Here is a 19,701-nt window from a genome sequence, read left to right on the forward strand (position 1 = left end):
ACTATGTTGTTATAGTGGCCTAAACAGACTAAGACAGGCAGTTATTTAAGGTATTTGTATATTTTCTTGAGATCTGTAATATTCTTTCACTCATCAAGTTTTGGTATCAAGGTTGTATCAGTCCCATAAAAAGTATCAGAAATGCTCCCTCTTTCTGCCCTCTGAAATTGCTTTTGCAAAATCAGAATTATTTTTTCCTTGAGTATTTCACCAGGGAAGCCATCTGGACCCAGAGTTTCCATGTGAGAAGATTTTGGGCTATAGGTTCTATTACCTTTAACGGTCATAGGACTGCTCAACTTTTCCTTTTTCGAGACAATTTTGGCAAGTCACAGGTCTGTGGTAATTTGAGTGATTTGTCCATTTAATCTAATTTTTCAATCCAGTTGGCATAAAGTTGCCTTTTTTGACATTGAGCAAATTATCACATCAATGGAAGATGATGGACACATGTCTGGAATTTGGTATTTGACCAAGTCAGAATATCCTCATTGAAAGGCAGGTGAAATAAGTGGGTGTTGAATTTGTTTTCAGTAGCTATTTTCCACTTCCAGACCTCTGAAATGCTATTCTTTCTGACTGGACTTCCCTCTCTTCCCCTTCACTACCTGATGTATTCCTTCTCATATTTTAACTCAGTTAAGACACCATACCCTCCAAAAAGGTTTCCAGAGTCCCCACAGTGGGCTGAGCATCTGTCCTGGGACCCCCATCACTGCAAATGCACCAACCACACTGCACTAAAATCCTTTCTCTGTATCTGTCTCCCCGACTAGACTGTGAGATTCTTCCTCTGCGTCCCCAGAGCAAAGGCGGTCAGTCAATGTCAGTGGAACGGAACTGAGCTTTTGACCACTGAATGGCCAGTTAAGCTCTCTAGCCATGTCTCTGTATTTCCCCACATAGATTTATCTGTTCCTTCATTTATTTCATTCAGTAGGTATGTACTGAGTACCTCCTATGTGCCAAGCACTATTCTAGAAGAGTGGCCGATGAGGAAAGAGGAAAACTAGGCAAATGTGCTGTCCTGGAAACCAAGTAAAGAAGGCTTTCAAGGTTGAGGGGATGACCAACTGTGTTAAATGCTGCCAATAGGTCAAGTAAGATGAAGTCTGGGATGTGGCCATTGATATACCAATGTGAATATCACCAGTGACTTCAGCACTTCTGCTGATGTGGTCAGACAAGCAATCTGATTGGAGCTGTTTCAGAAAAGCACCAGGGCCCTGGAAGAGAACTGAAGAAAGCTGGTATAAAATTTTGCTATGAGGGGAGGTAAATAAATATATGGTTTTATTTTGCTATGTAGAGATTTTTATTTGCATGCAGTAAATATATCTATCTTTTCTGTCAAAGCTTCTGAGTTTCCTGTTTCAAGTTAGAAATGCAATGTCTGTGGACAGCAACTCCAGTATGAATTCTTCACAGTACATTTCTGAGACCTTCCCAATCTTGGGGGGTGGAGTGGGGAGAGGGGTCTCCCTCCTGGTGTCAAAGGCTGTTTTTTCTCCCGGTAACTTCAAAACTGTGGCTGATTCAAAACTGGTATCCCCACATCTATGGTGGACCACAGCTACGTGTTTGACACCAAACCCTCATGTGGCAACCACTCTTCCTCCCTCCCTGGCAGAATATGGAAAAGACCAAAGGACCTGCCTCCCCCACAAGACCACTGGACCACACAGAGTAGGCCCATGAGGTGAGGTGACACAGATCCTCAAGGATACACTGAAGCAGCAGCAACAGGCATGACCATGTCTCATGCCCCCCTCCCCACCTTCATCCTCCCACAGAACACGACCACCCCACACGCTCAGGCCCAAACAGGAGAACACGGCACAGAAAGACACATCATTTCTCATAGAGCTCTATTGTGGCATATAATAATAGGTACTCTATATAAATTAAATTAAAAATAAAGCTCCAGCAGGTTGCACAGGTTGGCTGTTAATAAATATATCTCTGGGTAATTGTGCCCCAAGACCAGCTCACGACCACTCTCCCTCATCCAGAGAATTATACAAAAATAAATACAGGCTTGGGGGGGGGGAAGGGAGGACATGCCCAGTTCCTTTCTGAAAGTTATCTCACACCATCCACCTTGCCCTGTTCCCCTCCACTAGTGTCACCACAGGGAGCCCTGTGCCAACAAGACCTCAGGGACAGGAAGGTCTCTCTTCAGTAGGGCATCCTCAGAAGCAAAAGACCCCTCACTATATAGGCCACATGTACCATCTGAAGCCCCTGGGGGTGGTGCAGGGACTGCCTCTCCCCAGATCCCAGAGAGGGGAATGCCTGCTACTGCTGCTCCCCACAAGCAGCTCCTACGAGAACCAGGCCAGAGAGAGGCACAGTGCAAGCACCAGCAGGGACATACCACTGTTCAGAGCCACAGGGACAACTACCAACCCAGCCAGGACCCCCAGAGTCTGGGTCAAGGGCCCCCAGAGCTGGGGAGGCAATACACACACACATTCTGCAGGAGTTGCTAAGGTGGGTGACCTCTTTAGGGGCTCAAGGCTTGGGCCTGAACCCTTTTCATCCTGGGAGCTCACGTGGGGCCTGGCCAAACTGGAAGGGCAGACTTCAGCCCCCGAGGGACTAAGGTTGGTGAGACCTTGCCTCCATAGGGCTGGGGCAGCTGGTTCCTTGCCAGATATAGGAACGAGGCTGCCTGCCCACTCAGTGGTAAACTCCTTGCGGCCTTCTTTCCCACCCAGGGACCTAGTCACCCCAGCTGTCACCTTATTCATGTGCAAAGAATCAGTGTCCTTGCCCAACCCCTTTTCTGGAGCCCCAGCGAACTGACCCTCTGTACCCAGAACCACGGTGCTGTCACATCCCGAGCCCTCTGCCCACGGGAGCCACACATCTCCCATAGTGGCTACCACAGAATGGGCCCCAGAGAGGATTTCCGGAGGTGATTCCTTGGGGGTATCCCCTTCTGGACTGGAGGGTATAATGGAAAGCCCCTCTTCACCCTCCCCCTCCTCATCAGGATCCTCAGTGTCCTTGATAAGCTCCACACCACGCCCCAGCCGGGCATAGTGCAGTGTGATCTCCTCAGCCAGGGCACTGTTCAGAGCCCGCTCAGGGCCAGGCCACTTCAAGATCAGGTCGCGGTCCGTGAGTATGCCCAGGGGATGGCTGGGGGACACCCCCCCATCTGTGGGGCCCTCCCCACCACCTCCTATCCCACCTGCAGCCACAGCAGCCCGCAGGCGGCTCAGGTGAGACAGGTAGAGCTGCTCCAGCTCTTGGTCAATGGTGTCCTCGCCAAGCAGCTCCTCCAACCCACTCACGACCTCCAGACCCCCAGGGGGTTCATCCATAATGGCCCCCACGACTGAGTCCTTTCGGCCCCCTCCATTCTCTCTCGATACTTCCCACGTGGCCTCCACCTGTTGCTGGCTGGGTTCCAGGAGAGGCCCGGCTGCCCCCTCACTTGCATCGGGCCCTGAGGCCTGGTCCCTGGGGAAGCCACCCAGGCCAGAGTGAGAGGAAGAGGGGAGAATCCTGATGACTGGTGCCTGGGGGACCTCTGTGAAAGCCAAGGGCAGATTGCTTCTAGGAACGTCACCTTCCTCTGGGGGTTTGCCAGTCACTGTAACTTCAGGAACCTAGAGCCATTGGGAGGGGGCAGGGCAGGAGGGGAGAGAAAGGGAAAGGAAAGAAGTAGAGGAGGGGTTGGGACAAGCAGAGACAGTGAGAGCTGGTGACAGCCCACACCCAGCCCCACAGGTGTTTCCAAATAAACACTCCTTAAGGAGCCCTCTATAATTCTCCAAACTCGAAAGACTATGTCATCTGTATTAAAATAACACAATCAGATGTAGGAAAAGGGGGCTTCTTGCAGATCATAAAGCTAAGGAATTCCGTGAGCACCAATGTTTGGTGAATGGCTGTCAGTAAATATTGTTGGTTGGTGTCCAAAACATATCTAGAATATCCATATGTGTTCATGTGTTTTCTCTTTTAAAGCAAATTTATTTTGGGGCACCTGGGTGGCTCAGTCGGTTAAGCGTCCGACTTTGGCTCAGGTCATGATCTTGCGGTTCGTGGGTTTGAGCCCCACGTCGGGCTCTGTGCTGACAGCTCAGAGCCTGGAGCCCGCTTCGGATTCTATGTCTCCCTCTCTCTTTGCCCCTCCCCCACTCATGCTCTGCCCCCCCCCCCGCCCCTCCCCTGCTTGTGCTCTCTCTCAAAACTGAATAAATGTTAAAAAAATAATTAAAACAAATTTATTTTGACAAGGCCTAGCAACAATGACCAATCTAGCAGCAACAAAAACATCTAGCACCCAGATCTTGATTTCTAAATACCATTCTCCACTAAAAGGAACCAGAGCTTTTTTAAATAAATGGCTGCTTTCAGGTGTGAGGCAGGGAAAGCCCAAGATGAGTCTAGGCCATACTGTCATTCCACCGTGTAAGGAAGTATTCAAAGAAGGATGGGGAGTGGGTTCACAAGGAATCTGGAACCAATGTAAGTAAGTTCACACTGACCAGAGATAGTTCAATTCAAGCATCAAAACAAATAAATGCAATGGATTGAAACTTATTAAATATGTTTAAAATTCATGAGTTAATAATACCCCAAAACCAAAAATCCTTTAATTGGTCACCCTTGGAGAAGTTCATTACTTCTGAAAACTGGTAAACAAAAGGGAAAAAATTAAGTATTTATACAGCTTTTTCAGCATAAACTATATACCCTCAAGGTAGCCAAATGGCTGATACGAGAAAGTTTTTTTTTAGAGAGGAATTCCAGTTAATAAATGAAATGGGAATAAGAGAATTCAATAGAGCCCCATTCTAGTTAAATTAGTTTAATAATAATAGATTATATTTAATAAATCAATTGAACAAAATTGATAGTTAAATAAATTAATTCAATTTAATAGAGCATACCAATTAAATGGAATTAATATATTAATAGAATAAGAAAGGTGTTTCCACATGAATACAATCAGCCAAAACCAGACTGTGGGAAACTCTAAAGGACAAACAAGGTTTCTTCAACAAACAAATTGCCAGAAAAAGTGGGGGAGATTTAAAAATCTAAAAAGACTCATCAACTAAATGCAATGTGTTGACCTGGTTTGGGTCTCACAATGCCTATGAGATAAGGAAATTTGAACACTGATCAAATATTTCATGATACTAAAGATTGACTGTTAACTTCCTGAGGCATGATGTTGCATCAAGTGTATGTGGTTTTTGTATGAGTGCTTAATTTTCTGAGATACAAACTGAAGTCTTTATGGATAAGATAATGCTTGGATTTTTTTTCCAAAATAATTCCATAGGAAATGGGGGAGAGGGAGTAAGGAAAAAGTAGGAATGGACAAGTGCTGAAATTTGTTGAACCTGGGTGATGAATGTATGTGTGTTCATTATACTAGTCTCTTTACTTCTCTGTATGTTTGAAAATCTTTGTACTAAAAAGTTAAAACATACATACACATACACAGTAACATACATCTCCAGAATCTCTCTCTATATATCCCTGCCAGCACCGCACCGCTTGCCTGGATCACTGCAGTAGCCTCCCCCTCACCGTCCCCCTGCTCCTGCCCTCACCCTTACAGCCTATTTCCCTCACAGCAGCCAGAGGGAGCCTGTTAAATCCTGTTAGATCATGGCCCTCCTCTGCTCACGACCTTTCTGTGGCTCTTCCATCACTCAGAGTAAAATCAGAGCTCTCTCCATGGCCCATGACACCCTACACAATCTGTCCCCCACCCCCTGTCTGACCTCATCCCCTGCTGCTCCCCCCTCCTGACCACTGCTCCTTGCTGTTCCTCACACACATTCGTCATGGCCCTGCCAGGGGACTTCGCACCTGCCCGGGATGTTCTTCCCCTAGTTATCTGCATGGCTCACTTTCACCCTCTCCAGATCTTTGCTCAAATCTCACCACTAAGGACTCCTCTGGCCACTGGATCTAAACTCACAAAACTTCCCTCCACCCGTGTGTGTGTGGCTGTGTCTCACCCGTGCACATATCATACACACACACACACACACACACACACACACACTCCCCACCCATCCCTTAATTTTTTTTTCCTTAGCACTCATCATCATCTAAAATACCCTACATTTTGGGGCACCTGGGTGGCTCAGTGGGTTGAGCATCTGACTCTTGATTTTGGTTCAGGTCATGATCCCAGGGTCATGGGATTGGCCCCCACATCGGGCTCTGTGCTGAGCATGGAGCCTGCTTAAGATTCTCTCTTTCTCTCTCTCTCTCTCTCTCTCTCTCTCTGTCTGTCTCCCTCTGCCCCTCTCCTCCATTCTTGCTCTCTAAAAGAATTTTTAACCTTCTAAAAAATAAAATAAAATAAAATAAAATGCCATATATTTTAACTATTATTTTGTTTTGTCATGTCTCACTCCACTAAAATGCTAGTAAGCCCCATGAAGACAGCGTTTTTGGTCACTACCATATTCCCAGCATCCATAACTGCTTGGCACAGAGCAAGCAGTCAATAAATATTTGCTAAATTAACAAATGACATTTCTATAAGTTCAAGTGAATAACTGCACCCTACTCCTCCGCCATCAGGTTCTGATTTGCAAGGGGGGACTCCCTCCGACCTAGGATAGACCTAGAGCAAGTCAGTCCCCACCACCCAGTCTCCCATTGGGCTGTCCATCCACAGGCTGCCAGAGCCTACTTACCTGAAGTGTCATCTGAGGCCATGGACGGAGAGGGGTGGGGGCCACCAGGGGACCCAGTGACTCCTGGACATTAGGGCGTTCTGTTGGAGATAAGAGAAGGGCAGCATTGGGGTGAGGCAGGTGTCCGAGAAGGCCCGGTTTAGTTAAGTAAATCTGGTCTTTTGGCCACTTGGCAGTTTTGCCTCTGAAGCTTTCTGTGCTAGTCTAAGGCAGAGAGCACCTCTTAATTTGTAAGAAAGAAAACAGGGAGAAAGAAAGAAATGGTAGGGGCGCCTGGGTGGCTCAGTCGCTTGAGCGTCCGATTTTGGCTCAGGTCACGATTTCATGGTCCATGGGTTCGAGCCCCACGGCAGACTCTGTGCTGACAGCTCGGAGCCTGGAGCCTGCTTCGGATTCTGTGTCTCCCTCTCTCTCTGGCCCTCCCCCGCTCATACTCTCTCTCTCTCTCAAAAAGTAAACATTTAAAAATGTTTCAAAAAGAAAGAAATGGCTAAAACCCCCACAGCCTGCCAATTGCTTACCCACAGCAGGGGGGTTATCATCGGTGTTCTTCATCCTCAGCTCTTCCTCATTAGGCCTGTGGGACAAAAGGGAGAATGCATGGATCTGATGTCCCCAGAGGCCAGTCCTGCCACCCACTGGCACCTTCTGAGCCTCTGTGGTGGCCCACCCTCACGTGACAGTGGCTGTTTTCCCTTCTGCCACCTCTTTTTATCCCCTGATTAGAAAAGCCCTACGTGCTCACTCTAGAAGTTTTATGAAACACAGGAAAGCAGAAAGAAGCAGGGAAAGAGTCACACATCAGCCAAAGGCAACTGCGATTACCATTTTGGAAAATTTCATTGCAGAGTCAACGAAATCCCTTAGATTCTGCAGACATAATTTCACAGCTGGCTTTGTCCATTTAGCAGTAATAAGCATCACTAATACACTTTTGCAAACGTTTGCAATGGCTGTTTACCATCATATAGGCTCACCATAATGTATGTACCCATTCCCATCCTACTGAGCAACTAACTTGTTTCCTTCGTTTTGCTCTCACAAAGCAGGCTACAGCAGACATTGTTGGGCATAGCTTTATGAACATGTTGGATCGTTTCTGTAGGGTATATTCCCAGTTGTAAAGGAACCCACTTTTTCCAAGAAAGGGCAGGTGAAGACTGTAGGACTCGGAAAGCAGCAGAGGGGAGAAAGGAAGCAACTGGAGAACAGGATGGAGGCCAGCAGAAAAAGGAAGTAACCCAGGCTCACAAAGGCCCGGGTCCCTCCACCAACCCTCCACCCATCACCATGTCAGCCTCACAGGCCACTTAACCTCTCAGAGCCTTAACCTCCTCACCTTAAAACAGAGCACAGGAGAGCCAGGATGTGCACACCAGGCACAGGGCAGTCAAGAGAAATGAAGACATCAAGCCAGACACCAGGGCCTGGCACAGGGCAGGGGTGGATCAACTATAGATATCTACTAGTGTTGGTCCTCCTCCACCAGGCAAGTCAGGCCCGAGGTCTAAGTGGCATAAGCTAAGTGTATTTCAGCCAGCCTCTGCCAGGGGGGTGGGGGTGGGTTACAGGGATCACAGAGAAATCACTGTTCTCATTCTCAGAAATGAGTATCAAATGTTTATACATTAAGGCAAATGAGAGGGAAGCATTAACAAAAACATGTGCAGGGACAGAGAGGAGCTGAGGCAATGGCTCCGACCTTTTTCTTCTAAAAGGTAATATGATGATGTTGACATTTCTGCAGATGGTTGCAACTTTTTGAAAACAATCAGTGACCTCACAAAAACCAAGTACCACTAACTGACCTGAATATAATACTTACTATGATGTGAGGCACTGTTCTGTGTGCTTCACATACGTTAATTTAATCCTCACAGCAATCCTGAGGTAGGTACTTTTAATCCTCTGAAGTAGGCAGTATTATCTTCACCTCACAGATGATGAAGCAGAAAGCCAAGTAAACGGCTCAAGGTCATGCCGCGAGGATTGAAACCTAAGCCTTCCAGCTCCTATGTCTAAATCTGTGCTCTTGATCAACCAACTGCTACTTCCTGGACGAGGGAAACTGGGGTCTTACCTCAATCCCATCTCTGATCCTTTCCAGAAGTAGATGGGGGTAGCAATAATAGACAAGATCTCTCCCTCTTCTTTCATTCAGGCTTTTCTTTGAACCTGTTTTTTGCCCATATATTCATTCCCAGTTTCCCTGCCATCTTGGGACATGTGGCTAAGAGACCACCAGACACAGAAGTGGCTGAAAGATGCCTCAGGGAGGAAATCTGAACCAGGTACATGGATCTAGAGTCTGGAAGCTCCAGAAGGAACCATCTGTCTTTCTCCATGGACTATGGCTCATGCATCCCACCAAAATCATTTGAATCTGAATATTACAAGGCCCTGGAGCGAGTGACTCTGGAAGCCCAGCCACTAACGCCTGAGCATCACAGATAAAAAAAAGGGGGGATTTGGAACAAACCAGCTTGGTCCTACACCAGTCCCCCCAGTAAGTTTAAAATCCACGTCTTTGGACTTGTGGCCTAACACAATTTCTACTGACTTGCTGGCATCGTCCTCCATTAGATAAAATGTCATCTTCCTAGGATCTTCTAAAGCAAGCCTCTTCAAGAAGACCCACAGACACACAGAGGGGCAGCTCTCCCTCCCAGGGGCAGGACCAGGCAAGCTGTCCCCTGTCATGTGGCCCAGTGCTGACATGCACAGCAACCAGGCTTCTAAATACCACTCCGGGGTCCTAGATGTATGTGAGAGAGAAAAGCAGGAGGAAAAGAAAGAGCTCCACAGTTCAGTTGAAGGGAGAAGAGAGAGAAGAAAAACAAATACAAAACAAATCCCTCAGCCCCCAGAGCATCTCTTCCGCAGCTGAGGAGCGTGAGAAGAGGGGGAACATCCAAAAATCAGGTCAAGCAATTCAGCCGATCCCAAGATGCACAAAGTCAGCAGAAGTACATAGGTCACTCTCCCTACCTCTGAAGTCAGAGACATGAAAGCAGAAGGCACAAGCTTTTATTGTTCATCTCCTCCAACGTGGGCCCTTTTCATTGATACACCAAGTCATTTGAAAACCGTCACATCTATCCTTCAAAGCAACACCCTTCCCTTTTTACAAATGCGGAAACTGAGGCTCAAGGAACCATGTCTCTACACCCACTAACTACACACCACGCTGATAACAATCCAAAGAGGGCTCCATTTTGAAGACAGTGTTTGAAACTGTGGGCTGAAACAAAAAAAAAAAAAAGAAACTAAGTATCTTTGAACTGTCTTTCACAGTAAACATTCAGGAGCAGCTATGACTTTAATCAAAAGGAGGATAGTAAGAGAAATGGAGTACAAGTGTGTACTGACTCATTGATCAGTAACAGAGAAGAGGGCTTCTCAGAAAAATGGGGAGGGAGGAGATTAAGAACAAAACTGTACCTCCAGGGTGCTTGCTAATTTTCGAGAAGGAAACCTGCTCTTTTGGCACTAGCCCCACAAATGCCACGTGGTATCTGCTCAAGGGCAGTGGGCAGTAGCGGGCCGGGGAAAGGCCTGGGAACCCCTTGGGATGCATCCTTTGGGTGTTCTCGAGAACTAGTCAATACAGCACAGCCTAGAAGGAGCCACGCCGGGCCTGCGTGCCAGCCTCCTGGGGGTGAAAATTCCTCCTGCAGTCAGGAAACTCGGTGACCACTCACCTCAGATGGCACCCGGGGAGACCAGAAGGTGAGATTTCAGAAAGAGGTGCCATTGGCCCCAGCCTGGGCCAGCAGAGACACAACCAAAAAAAAAGTGCATTGCCAGAGGCAGAGAGCAAGAGAGGGCTGACAACCCCCAAAGGAGAGGAGTAAAGCAGACTTTCAATGAGCAGTCACATCTCTGCCAGCACCGCCCCGAGTCCTCCGTGAGCACCCCAACGCTGTTTTCAAAGAACTTGGCCAGCCCAAAGTGGGTCATGAGCTGACACCCAGAGGGAAAGTCAGCAGACCCCAGCTCCCATGCAGTCAACTAGAAGAGAACGCTGACTCTCCAGGGGTCGGGTGGCTTCAGAAACCTGCCCTCCGATACTTGGAATTCCGGTTCCAAGCCATCTGCTTTCTGAAAAGAACAGGGTTTGAAGCGGCTGTGAAAGCCACCATATTATGTGGGGCACCGCTCTGCCTTCCCCAGCCACACTGTGTGCTGGTGTCAACCCTGGGACTTAACAGCCCATCCAGCAGGGTGGAGGGAGAGCTGTTTATCTGCTATGAGCTTCTTTTACAGCAATGACTTCATTTGGCCGTGACCCACAATAAGAAATACATTTTACATTGTAACCCAGCAACACCCATACATGTGTGAATATACATACTTACACAGAACTGAAAAACAGTTGTTCTTTGAATGAAACACTTACCTTCACTACATGTTGTGATGCACACTGATTATTTCCTATGCTAGTTCTTTTTCTTTAATATTTGTTGGAACCCAGGAAATGGATTTCCCATCTCAGTAAGGAGTCAGGACATGTAATTTTGAATAGCCTCAGCTCTGCCACCTACCAGCTGTGTGACCTGGAGCAAGTTATATAACCTCTCTATGCCTCAGTTTCCTCATCTGCGAAGAAGGTATAATGGTAATACCTACCTCAGAGGGCTGCTGGGTGGATTAAGAAAATAGTGGGAAATTGCTTATGAAGTGCTAACAAACAGTAATCCCCTCCAAATTTCCACCAAGGGAAACTGAGGCTCTGAAAAGGAAAGCAACTTGCCCAGCAATGCCCGGCTGGTAAGACGCACTACCCGGCCTGGTACAGCAGTTAAGAACTGGAGAACTAGAGCGGGACCACCCTAGCTCAGATCCCGGCTCCTCCACTTCTATAGTGTGTGGCCTCAGTCCACTTCCTTAACCATGATGGCCTACCAATTTCCTGTGGAGTCAAAGATGATCACTTTCTCACTAAACCCTCACTTTCCAAACAACTAAGATGGCCCTTGGCCTGTCCTGTTTCAACTGTAATTGTTCTAGTTTCCCCTAAGACTACAAACTCAGATAGCAAGTTGGGTCCCCATCCATTCAGCAACGGGGGACCTAAAAATCATTTGAGGTCTCACTGCACATCAGCCCAGTGACAGACCCTGGAGACACAATGGTGAGCACACTCAACTAGGAAGCTTACAATTTCATGTAGAGGAAGACATTTAAAAAAATAACTCACACTCATTCTTTCAACAAACATTTATTGAGCACCTTTAAGTGCCAGGCACTGTGGCAGGCCCTGTAGGAATACAGTGGTGAACAAAAGCAGACCATGTCCCTACCCCTCACGGAGCTTACAGTCTAAGAGGGCAGAGAGGGTCGTCCAGTAATCCCCTAATGAAGGTCTAACTACAAACTGAGGTCAGTACCTTCAGGAAAGGAAGAATGCCCTAGAACAAAGGGCCCTGGCCTAGACTCCAGGGTCAGGATGGGCTTAGGATGCGTAGAAGGAAGATAAGCAAGGGATGGGTAGGGGAGAGGCCACTCAGGAACACCATTGGGGAGGTGATGGATTCAGTCTCAAACAAGGGAGGCACCTTTGGGACATCAGCCAAGTGGAGACATGGAGTTTGGCTATGTGAGGCTGAAGGAAAGAGCAAGGAGAAGGGCCAGAAAGTTAAGAGGAAAAGCAGCAGAGCGTGGTCCCAAGGCAAAGGAAGACAGTGTTTTAAGTAGGAGTGCTCAACCACTTCAAAAAGAAAGCCAAAAACCACCTATGGAATCTGGTAGATGTGGGGGGCTGAAGCAAATGGAGGAGAGAGTAGGCAACTCTTTAGAGGAGGGTCAGCAATGAAGGGGAGGGAGGTGATTAGGTGCTGGCCGGGAGTAGCAGGGTCAGAGGTAGGGTCAAAGGACAAGTTTTTAAGACAGTAGACACACTGGCATGTACAAAGGCTGAAATAGAGGATCAGTGAGGAGGGCGGTGAAAAGCTGCCAGGAAAGGGTCAGGTTCTGGAGCAAGTGGCAGAAAACAGAAGCCAGGGCACAAGTTGGGGAACTGGCCTGAGGGGAGGAAAATGGTACCCTCCTCCCCTGTAACACAAGGGAGGGAACTTAGTTTGCAGGCTTTGGGGGCTGCAAGTTGTGGGGAGTTCCATTCTTATGACCTCATTCTGTTTCTTGAAGCAGGAAGTAAATTCTGAAGGTAAAGAACATTTGAGTCACATCAAGGTGGAGACAAGAGTGGATCAGAAAAATATAATAGGACTTCCAGGCAGGGTAGGAAATGATCCTAAATTGGTGGCAACATACAGCTGTTCTGCCATGTGACTGACATTCTCCAGCTGGACTTGCCTATTTGGCTGTCTGTGCTATAACAACTTTGGGGCCTGAAGATGTTGGAATGGACAGGCTTCCCAGAGGAAGTACTCTTAGAACTGAAGGATCAAAATGAGGAGACTACAAGGAGCACAGGACCAACATTCCTGGTGATGGAAACGGCAAGGGCAAAGGCCCTGAGGCAGGAAGGGGTAAGGTACCTTGTTAAGAGCGCAGTGACAGGACCTCAGAAGGCAGAGGACAGTGTGAGACTAGTAGCGGTGTGGGCCAGACTGCGGGACAGGGCAGGGGGTTCTTGAAGGTCATGCTAAAGCTTTCTTGGTCTTTATTTTTAAGAGGAATAGGACACCCCTAAGGGTGCTAAGCCAAGGCACACCAGGAGGACTCCTCCTGACCCAGCCCTAGGACTCTGGACTCTGGGAGCCTCAGTTTGCTCATCCAGGAAAGAGGGGTAAAAACAGTCTCTCTCCCAAGGAATGTTTTGAAAGGATTAGATGAGGACTGTGCATGCAAACCCTCGGCAAAATGCCCAACACAGAGCAGCGGCTCCACCAAGACTCATACAAGCCCTCGGTACCTGCCTCTCCCACCCAGTTCTACCATTAAACCCTTTGACATCTTAGCGTCAGTCTGCAGCTTTTTCCCCGATTGAACCTAGCACTGTGCCCAGCACATAGTAGGCCCTCAACAAATGCTTGTTGATGGATCATCTCCGAGCCGAAGGGTTATCAAAAGCCTGGTCCAGCGATCCAAAGAATGTGGCCATTTCGGTTTCTGAGCTGTATCCCAGTGGCTACCCAAGACTTGCCCTGTGCCTGGTGCATACCACACAGTGGGCCTGTAGCCAACACTTCTGAACTAGGAGCTCTCTACTGTGGGGCGCCTGCAGGTTAAGCCTATCCCCTGAGATCGGCTACAAGCTACCATTTCCCAAGAGGGCTGGGTCGCAGGGGGCAGCTGTTCTTCAACAGCGCTCCAAGTCACCAGAAGCACACGGCTTTTAAAATGATAATAAGTTGAAATGTACTCGCCAAGGAAGCCACCGACCTACAAAGAAAATCTTACCGCTGATCTTGCAATGAGCAGCAACCTCCCCTTTGCAAGAGCTGAGATCAAAAGATAAAGAAGCTATCCAAAAGCCATCTGCCCACTTAAAATAATATCACAAGTCATGTTAGGAACCACAGACCTGGGGCCAGATACCAAAACAATTGTCTGAACGGGCTGCTTCAATTTCTCCTTAAAACCACCCATGTATTTTAAAAGAAAAACACCCTCCCCACCCACCTTGGCCCTGTGAGCTTTTGATTTCTCTGTTCTCTTCCTCTTACACTCCAAGATGACCAAACTGTTACCCAAACTGCTGCATCTTACAGACAGGGCTCCCATGACAGCCACCTGGGAAGACAACTTAGGAAATGACAGAAATGAAGATGATTCTGGGGCACTGGAACCACTCGAAACCTTGATCTGGGTGATCTCTACACAAGAACATGCATACGTAAAAATCCACTGAACCCTACACTTAAGAGCAGTATGCCTTGTATAGGTATGCCTCAAAAAATCAAAGAGAGAGAGAGACAGAGAGAGAAAGAGAGACAGAGACAGAGGCAGGGACAGAGAGAACAGTTAAAAGGAAAGCATGACCTGCTGGGAACACTGGGAGTGAAATGCAGAATTTTCCCTGAACCTGGTCAGACCTTCCAGAGTAGAAAAAAAAAATGCCCCCAGCATGTCCTCCCTGGTCCTGTCACTCACTAGCTGAGTGGACTTGAGCAAGCTGGCTCACCTCCCTGAGCTACCTCAGTCTCCTTTCTTAAACGTGCATAATCATAGCACCTATACCACACAGCATGCACAGCAGGGCTCAGGAGGGAACAGACTTGAAGCTCTCAGCGCAGAGATCAGTAAATGCTGGCCACTGTTATCTTTCACAACTACCACCGCACTTCAGTACCTTGCCCATGTTCACTGCATCCAATCCAACCAAAGTGACTGTCATTCCCCTTTAGCAGATGAGAAAACTGAGGCTTACAGATGAAGAAACTGAGGCAAGGCCACACAGCAGGTGACAGGCAGAGCAGCATTTGGGAGGGGTATCCAAAGAACTGTACGTGTGATTCCCTAAATACAAATATAAACACTACCTAACACTTTCTGGCACGACTATGAGCCACGTTCAGTTCCGAGGGCTTTTACTCATCTCCTGTGAAGTAGGGGTTATAATTATGTTTTCCAGATGAGGGTATTGAGGCACAGTGCAGTCAAATGAGTTAGCCAAGCTCACAATGCCAACAGATGGCAGGGCTGCAATTTGAACCGAAGCGCTCTGATGTCAGAATCCACCCTCTTAACACTGTAAGGAAAGGCATGCTGCCTGCCCCCTTTAAACTAAGTCTCAGGTTACTATGGAGCTCACAGGTCAGTAAGTGGGTGCTTGCCTGCTTGCTCACATACCCAGACACATCTGCCCACCAGCCCCAAGCTAGACCTTTCTGAACCACTCACTCACAGCCTAAGGCCTTGCCAGGACCACAAACATCTTGCTGCAACCAGAGGCTTCTGATCAAGCATATACAAGGTCCCAAACGCATTTTCCCATCCCCATTTCCAGTCCTCCCAGAAGCAGGGAAATGTATGCACTTCCCACAGGTGCACAGAAACTACTTACCCCAGGCTAGACTCAGGTGACCCCCTCCAAAGAATCAGGCCTAGCTGCTACCCTCAAAGAACTCTTAGTTTGATTGAGAAAACCTAGTCTCCTATCAGGGCCTCCTGGGATTAACTGGTTCCTTCTCCCAGGCTCTGAATGGCCACAGGCAAAAACGAAGGAGGAGAGCTTCAAGTCCAGGCCCACCTGGTTCTGCCTCTGCCAGAGCCACTGCCTCCCCCTCAATCCTGCAGGAGGCCTTACACTAGATTAGAACTTAACAGTAAAGAGATGCACAGGCTTCAAGGTCAGTGGTGGTGGAACTGGAAAAGCCAGGCGCCATCACTTCCTCAACCAGTTTCTCCCTCTGGGTCCCTGGTTTGCTGCTCTGTCAAATGGGGATCAGATTCCCTGTCCCCACTGGCAAGGCCCTTGGTGCACACTACCATGTCACTGAAGTTCTGTCCACTCCCACACACTGCTCATCATTCATGCCAAGCTCACTCTCACTCAGGACCTTTGTACTCACTGTTCCCTCTGCCTGGGAACACCCTTGCTCCCATATGTGTGCATAACCACTCCTCTTTTATCATTCAGGACTCAGTTGAAATGGCAACTCCTTGGAAAAGTTCTCCCAGTTCCCTTTTCTACAAACTTTCTCCCCTCCACTCCATATCTGTGCATGACTCTTCTTATGATCATCAAAGACTCACCTCCTTAAAGGCCTTCCCTGAACACTCTAAAGCAGCTATTCCCTCCAAACTATCCCCTTTTTTCGCTTTCCTCTCAGCAACTAATCTTATCCCTATGTATCTTATCTGCTGGCCTGTTTTTCTTCAAACCGTCTCCAATAGGAGCCTGTATGATCCTTGAGGGCAGGGAAGAGGTCTGTCTTGTTCAGGGCTTTACAGTGGAATTCAATAAATGAATGAATGAAACCCCAGTAATTAAAACAGAGCCTAGCATATGTTTGGCCTCTATTACTCTTTGACTAGCTGACTGAATGCGCCCTCCTCCCTGTCCTGGAGAGCAGGCCTGCAGGGTTCCTGGGTCGGGATGCTCGTCCTCCATCCCAGACACAGCCTTGTGTTGGCGGAGGTGGCGCTGGCAGACATTACCTGCGCCTCACCGGCTTCATGCAGCTCTTCAGCTGCCTGGCCTCAGCCTCCACGGGACCCTGGCACTCGGGCTGTGGCTCCAGCTGCTGCAGCTGCTGCTGCTGGGGCAGCCCTTCAGCATCAGTGGGTGTGGGAGCGGGTGCGATCCGGAGCAGGACTGTGTAGTTGCGGCCGTGGTTGTTGGCCCAGAAAGTGCCCTCGGGGGTCTCATAGCGCACCACGAAGTCCAGGCGCGCCCCATCGCCCGCGCCCTCAGCAAAGGGCAGCTGGAAGGCAAAGCGGTCAGTGCGGCCGCCATCGTCGGGCGAGGAGGCGGACGCCTGGCCAGGGCCCAAGCCCAGGCCCAGGCCGGGATCCAGGATGGGATCTCCTGCTCCTGGTCCTCCCGCTCCTGCCCCCGGTGGGCTGCGCGGGACGTAGCGCGCTGGATGGTCGCAGAAGGAAGCCCAGCCGTCGTGTGAGGCCCGCACGTGCACCGCCTTCTCGAAGGAGCGGTTCAGCACACGTACCAACCCGCGCAGCACCGGCGGGCGTCCCCCAGGCACCCACACCCCGGCACCCCCGGGGACCGCTCCAGGAGGCGGCAGCAGCGCCTCCAGCTCCACCATGACGCGCCCCAAGCGCTCCAGACGGCCCGGCGCAGGCGGCAGCGAAAATGTGGGCACCAGGTAAAACCCCCCGCCAGCGGGGACGGGGCACAGCGGCGAGGGCTCAGGGCAAGCTTCCTCTTCCTCCTCCCCTTCATCCCCATCCTCGCCATCGTCGTCCTCGTCAGCCCCGCCGCCGTCGCCATCTTGCCCGGCCGCCGCCGCCATCTTGCCCGCCCCGGGCCCGCCCCACGGCCGGTAGCGGCGCAGCTGCGCCAGCGGCAGCCCCAGGGCCTCGTCGGCGAACAGCACTCTCCGCGGGGCCACCGCTGCCTCAACTGAGGTGCGGGGCTCGCCCGCAGCCGGCGAGGGGGGCGCGGGATGCCGCAGCGGGGGCTCCACAGGGGCCGGGCGCGCCATATCGGCGGCGGCGGCGGCACCGACGGCACGGGTGGCGGGACCGGCGGGGGCAGGGCCTGGAGGGGCGGGCAGCCAATGGGAAGGCCAGCGCGGGGGGGTTACGGCTCACGGGGGGCGTAGGCGGCGAGATGGAGACAGGTATAGCAGAGAGCCAATGGGGAGCCGCGCCCGGATGACGTAGCGGTGACTCAAGTGCAGGAGAAGCACGCAGCCAATGAGAATGCCCGAGAGTGGGCGGTGCAGGAGGCGGGATGGTCGGGGAATCAATGGAGGGGGAAGCTAAATAGGTGTGGTGCGAGGCCCGGGATGAAAAGAGCAAAAGTAGGAGAGGTAGTGGAGGAGCGGGAGCGGCATGTGGGCGACGGGGAAAATGGAATGATTACAGGCGATGGGGGCAATGGGGAGCGAATGGAGAGGCCCGAAAAGTAGGAAATCCCTTAGTTGCGTAGGCGATGGGACGCGAAGACAGAAACTGCAAATAGCCAATGGGGAGCCATGCGCCTGTTGCGTAAAGGAGATGACGATAAGATAATAGCTACAGCGAGCCAATGGGGAGTCTTGTGAGCTTGCACTATACCTTCAGGAGGCGATGCCAGGGCTGAACTAGCTAATGCAAAGGCTAGAAAGAGACCAAGGGGCGGTGTTAGAGCGGCCTCGGAGGCGGGACTGGAGAGGCAGGCCCAATGGAAGTGGACCATGGAGGCGGGAGCCAGGAAGATATTGATGGCGGATAGCCAATGAGAGAGCCAGACTGAAGGCAGTTAAGCCCTCAAAGGGCGGTGCTAGCATGAAATAAACCAATGCCAAGGCTAGAAAGCGTAGCGGGACCGCAGGACTCGGAGGCGGGACGAGAAAGAGCAGAGCCAACCGGGATGTTGTAGGTTGTGTGAAGGAGGGGATGAACAGCCAATAATAAGGAGGCCAGAGGAGGGGACGGTGCGTAGACAGTCTGGGCTGTAGGGTGCTTGGGCCACAGATCCGTAGAATGCACGCAGCCATTAGGGAGAGTGTTCGTCTTGTGGTTGGATTTACCTTCTCCTTAGCCCTTCGTGACTTCTCATTGCCCCAGGGCTATGAATGCCCTAGACTGCTCCCTAGTGTGAGGTTTAAGAAAGCAAAACGGACTCGGCTGTCACAGTTACTGGGTCTTCCCTGCCCAGCATGGAACCTTTGTTTGAGCAGTGCCACTAGCCAAGAATGTCCTTGATTGTCACCCTCAGCATTCTCCAGGACTTGGCACCATTGTTGAATGAATGGCCAAATGAGAAGTTGACCTTTTCTGGAAAATGAGCTTTTTCTAACTTGAGCTCAGCAAAACACTGAGCCTGACTGCATGCCACCAGGAGTTGGTTGCTGGACATGTTGGCAGACATCAACTAATGTAATCACAAACCAAAGTCCCATCTTTCTTGTCTCGCACTCCACACCCCAAAGTGGCCTCACTTCCCTCTTTCTGTCCCCCATCTCTGCTCTGCTGTTCCCTCTTCCACAAGCACTGCTCCTTCTGCTTCCTCATCCTTTCTCTCTCCCTTTAAGGTCCTGCCTTAAACTGAAATGTAGCTTTTGCCCACTGAGCCATTCATACTTTCCCCCTCCATCCTGGGAGGGTTTTCTGAACACCTACTGTATGCAAGGTTCTGACTTACAGCATCCCTAGGAAGGAGAAGGTTACCCCCCTAGTCACCTCCCTTTCTCAAGTCTCAGTGTCCAGGGTGAGGTCATGGATCAGGAAGGAATATGTTCAGTTGCAAGTAACAGGAAAACAATCACAAAAGAATAGGGGCTTACACAAGATAGAATTTTTTTTCCTGACTTCTTGTTAGGGTATTATCTGTGTCCTAGACTGGCCCCAGGACTCTTGCCCTTCAACAAATTCTGTCAGCCCTCCATTCAAAATATTTCCCAGATCCACCCTCTCCACTGCCAGCACCATCATCAGT

The 19,701-nt window shown here is 49.8% G+C and overlaps 1 protein-coding gene across 1 annotated transcript; it reads right to left on the reverse strand.

The window, feature by feature from the left end:
• Positions 1-1,851: 1,851 nt before the first annotated feature.
• Positions 1,852-17,844, reverse strand: PPP1R3F (protein phosphatase 1 regulatory subunit 3F). The gene is made up of 4 exons (XM_081792899.1): positions 16,755-17,844; positions 7,208-7,263; positions 6,687-6,766; positions 1,852-3,620 (listed from the first exon to the last, which is right to left on the reverse strand). Exons 1-4 carry the CDS (start codon positions 17,759-17,761, stop codon positions 2,325-2,327), a joined length of 2,439 nt encoding a protein of 812 aa, XP_081649025.1. The 5' UTR covers positions 17,762-17,844; the 3' UTR covers positions 1,852-2,324.
• Between the last annotated feature and the right edge of the window lie 1,857 nt (positions 17,845-19,701).

Source organism: Panthera onca, chromosome X (assembly GCF_046562875.1).
Source record: "Panthera onca isolate mPanOnc1 chromosome X, mPanOnc1 haplotype 2, whole genome shotgun sequence".
NCBI classification, from domain to species: domain Eukaryota; kingdom Metazoa; phylum Chordata; class Mammalia; order Carnivora; family Felidae; genus Panthera; species Panthera onca.

Excerpts from the sequence above, each read along its gene's own strand:
- PPP1R3F (XM_081792899.1), bottom strand. The coding sequence starts at position 17,761 with ATGGCGCGCCCGGCCCCTGTGGAGCCCCCGCTGCGGCATCCCGCGCCC. Across the intron at positions 6,767-7,207 it reads TGATAACCCCCCTGCTGTGG|AACGCCCTAATGTCCAGGAG; the intron begins GTAAGCAATTGG and ends TATCTCCAACAG. Across the intron at positions 3,621-6,686 it reads GGCCTCAGATGACACTTCAG|GTTCCTGAAGTTACAGTGAC; the intron begins GTAAGTAGGCTC and ends CAATGGCTCTAG.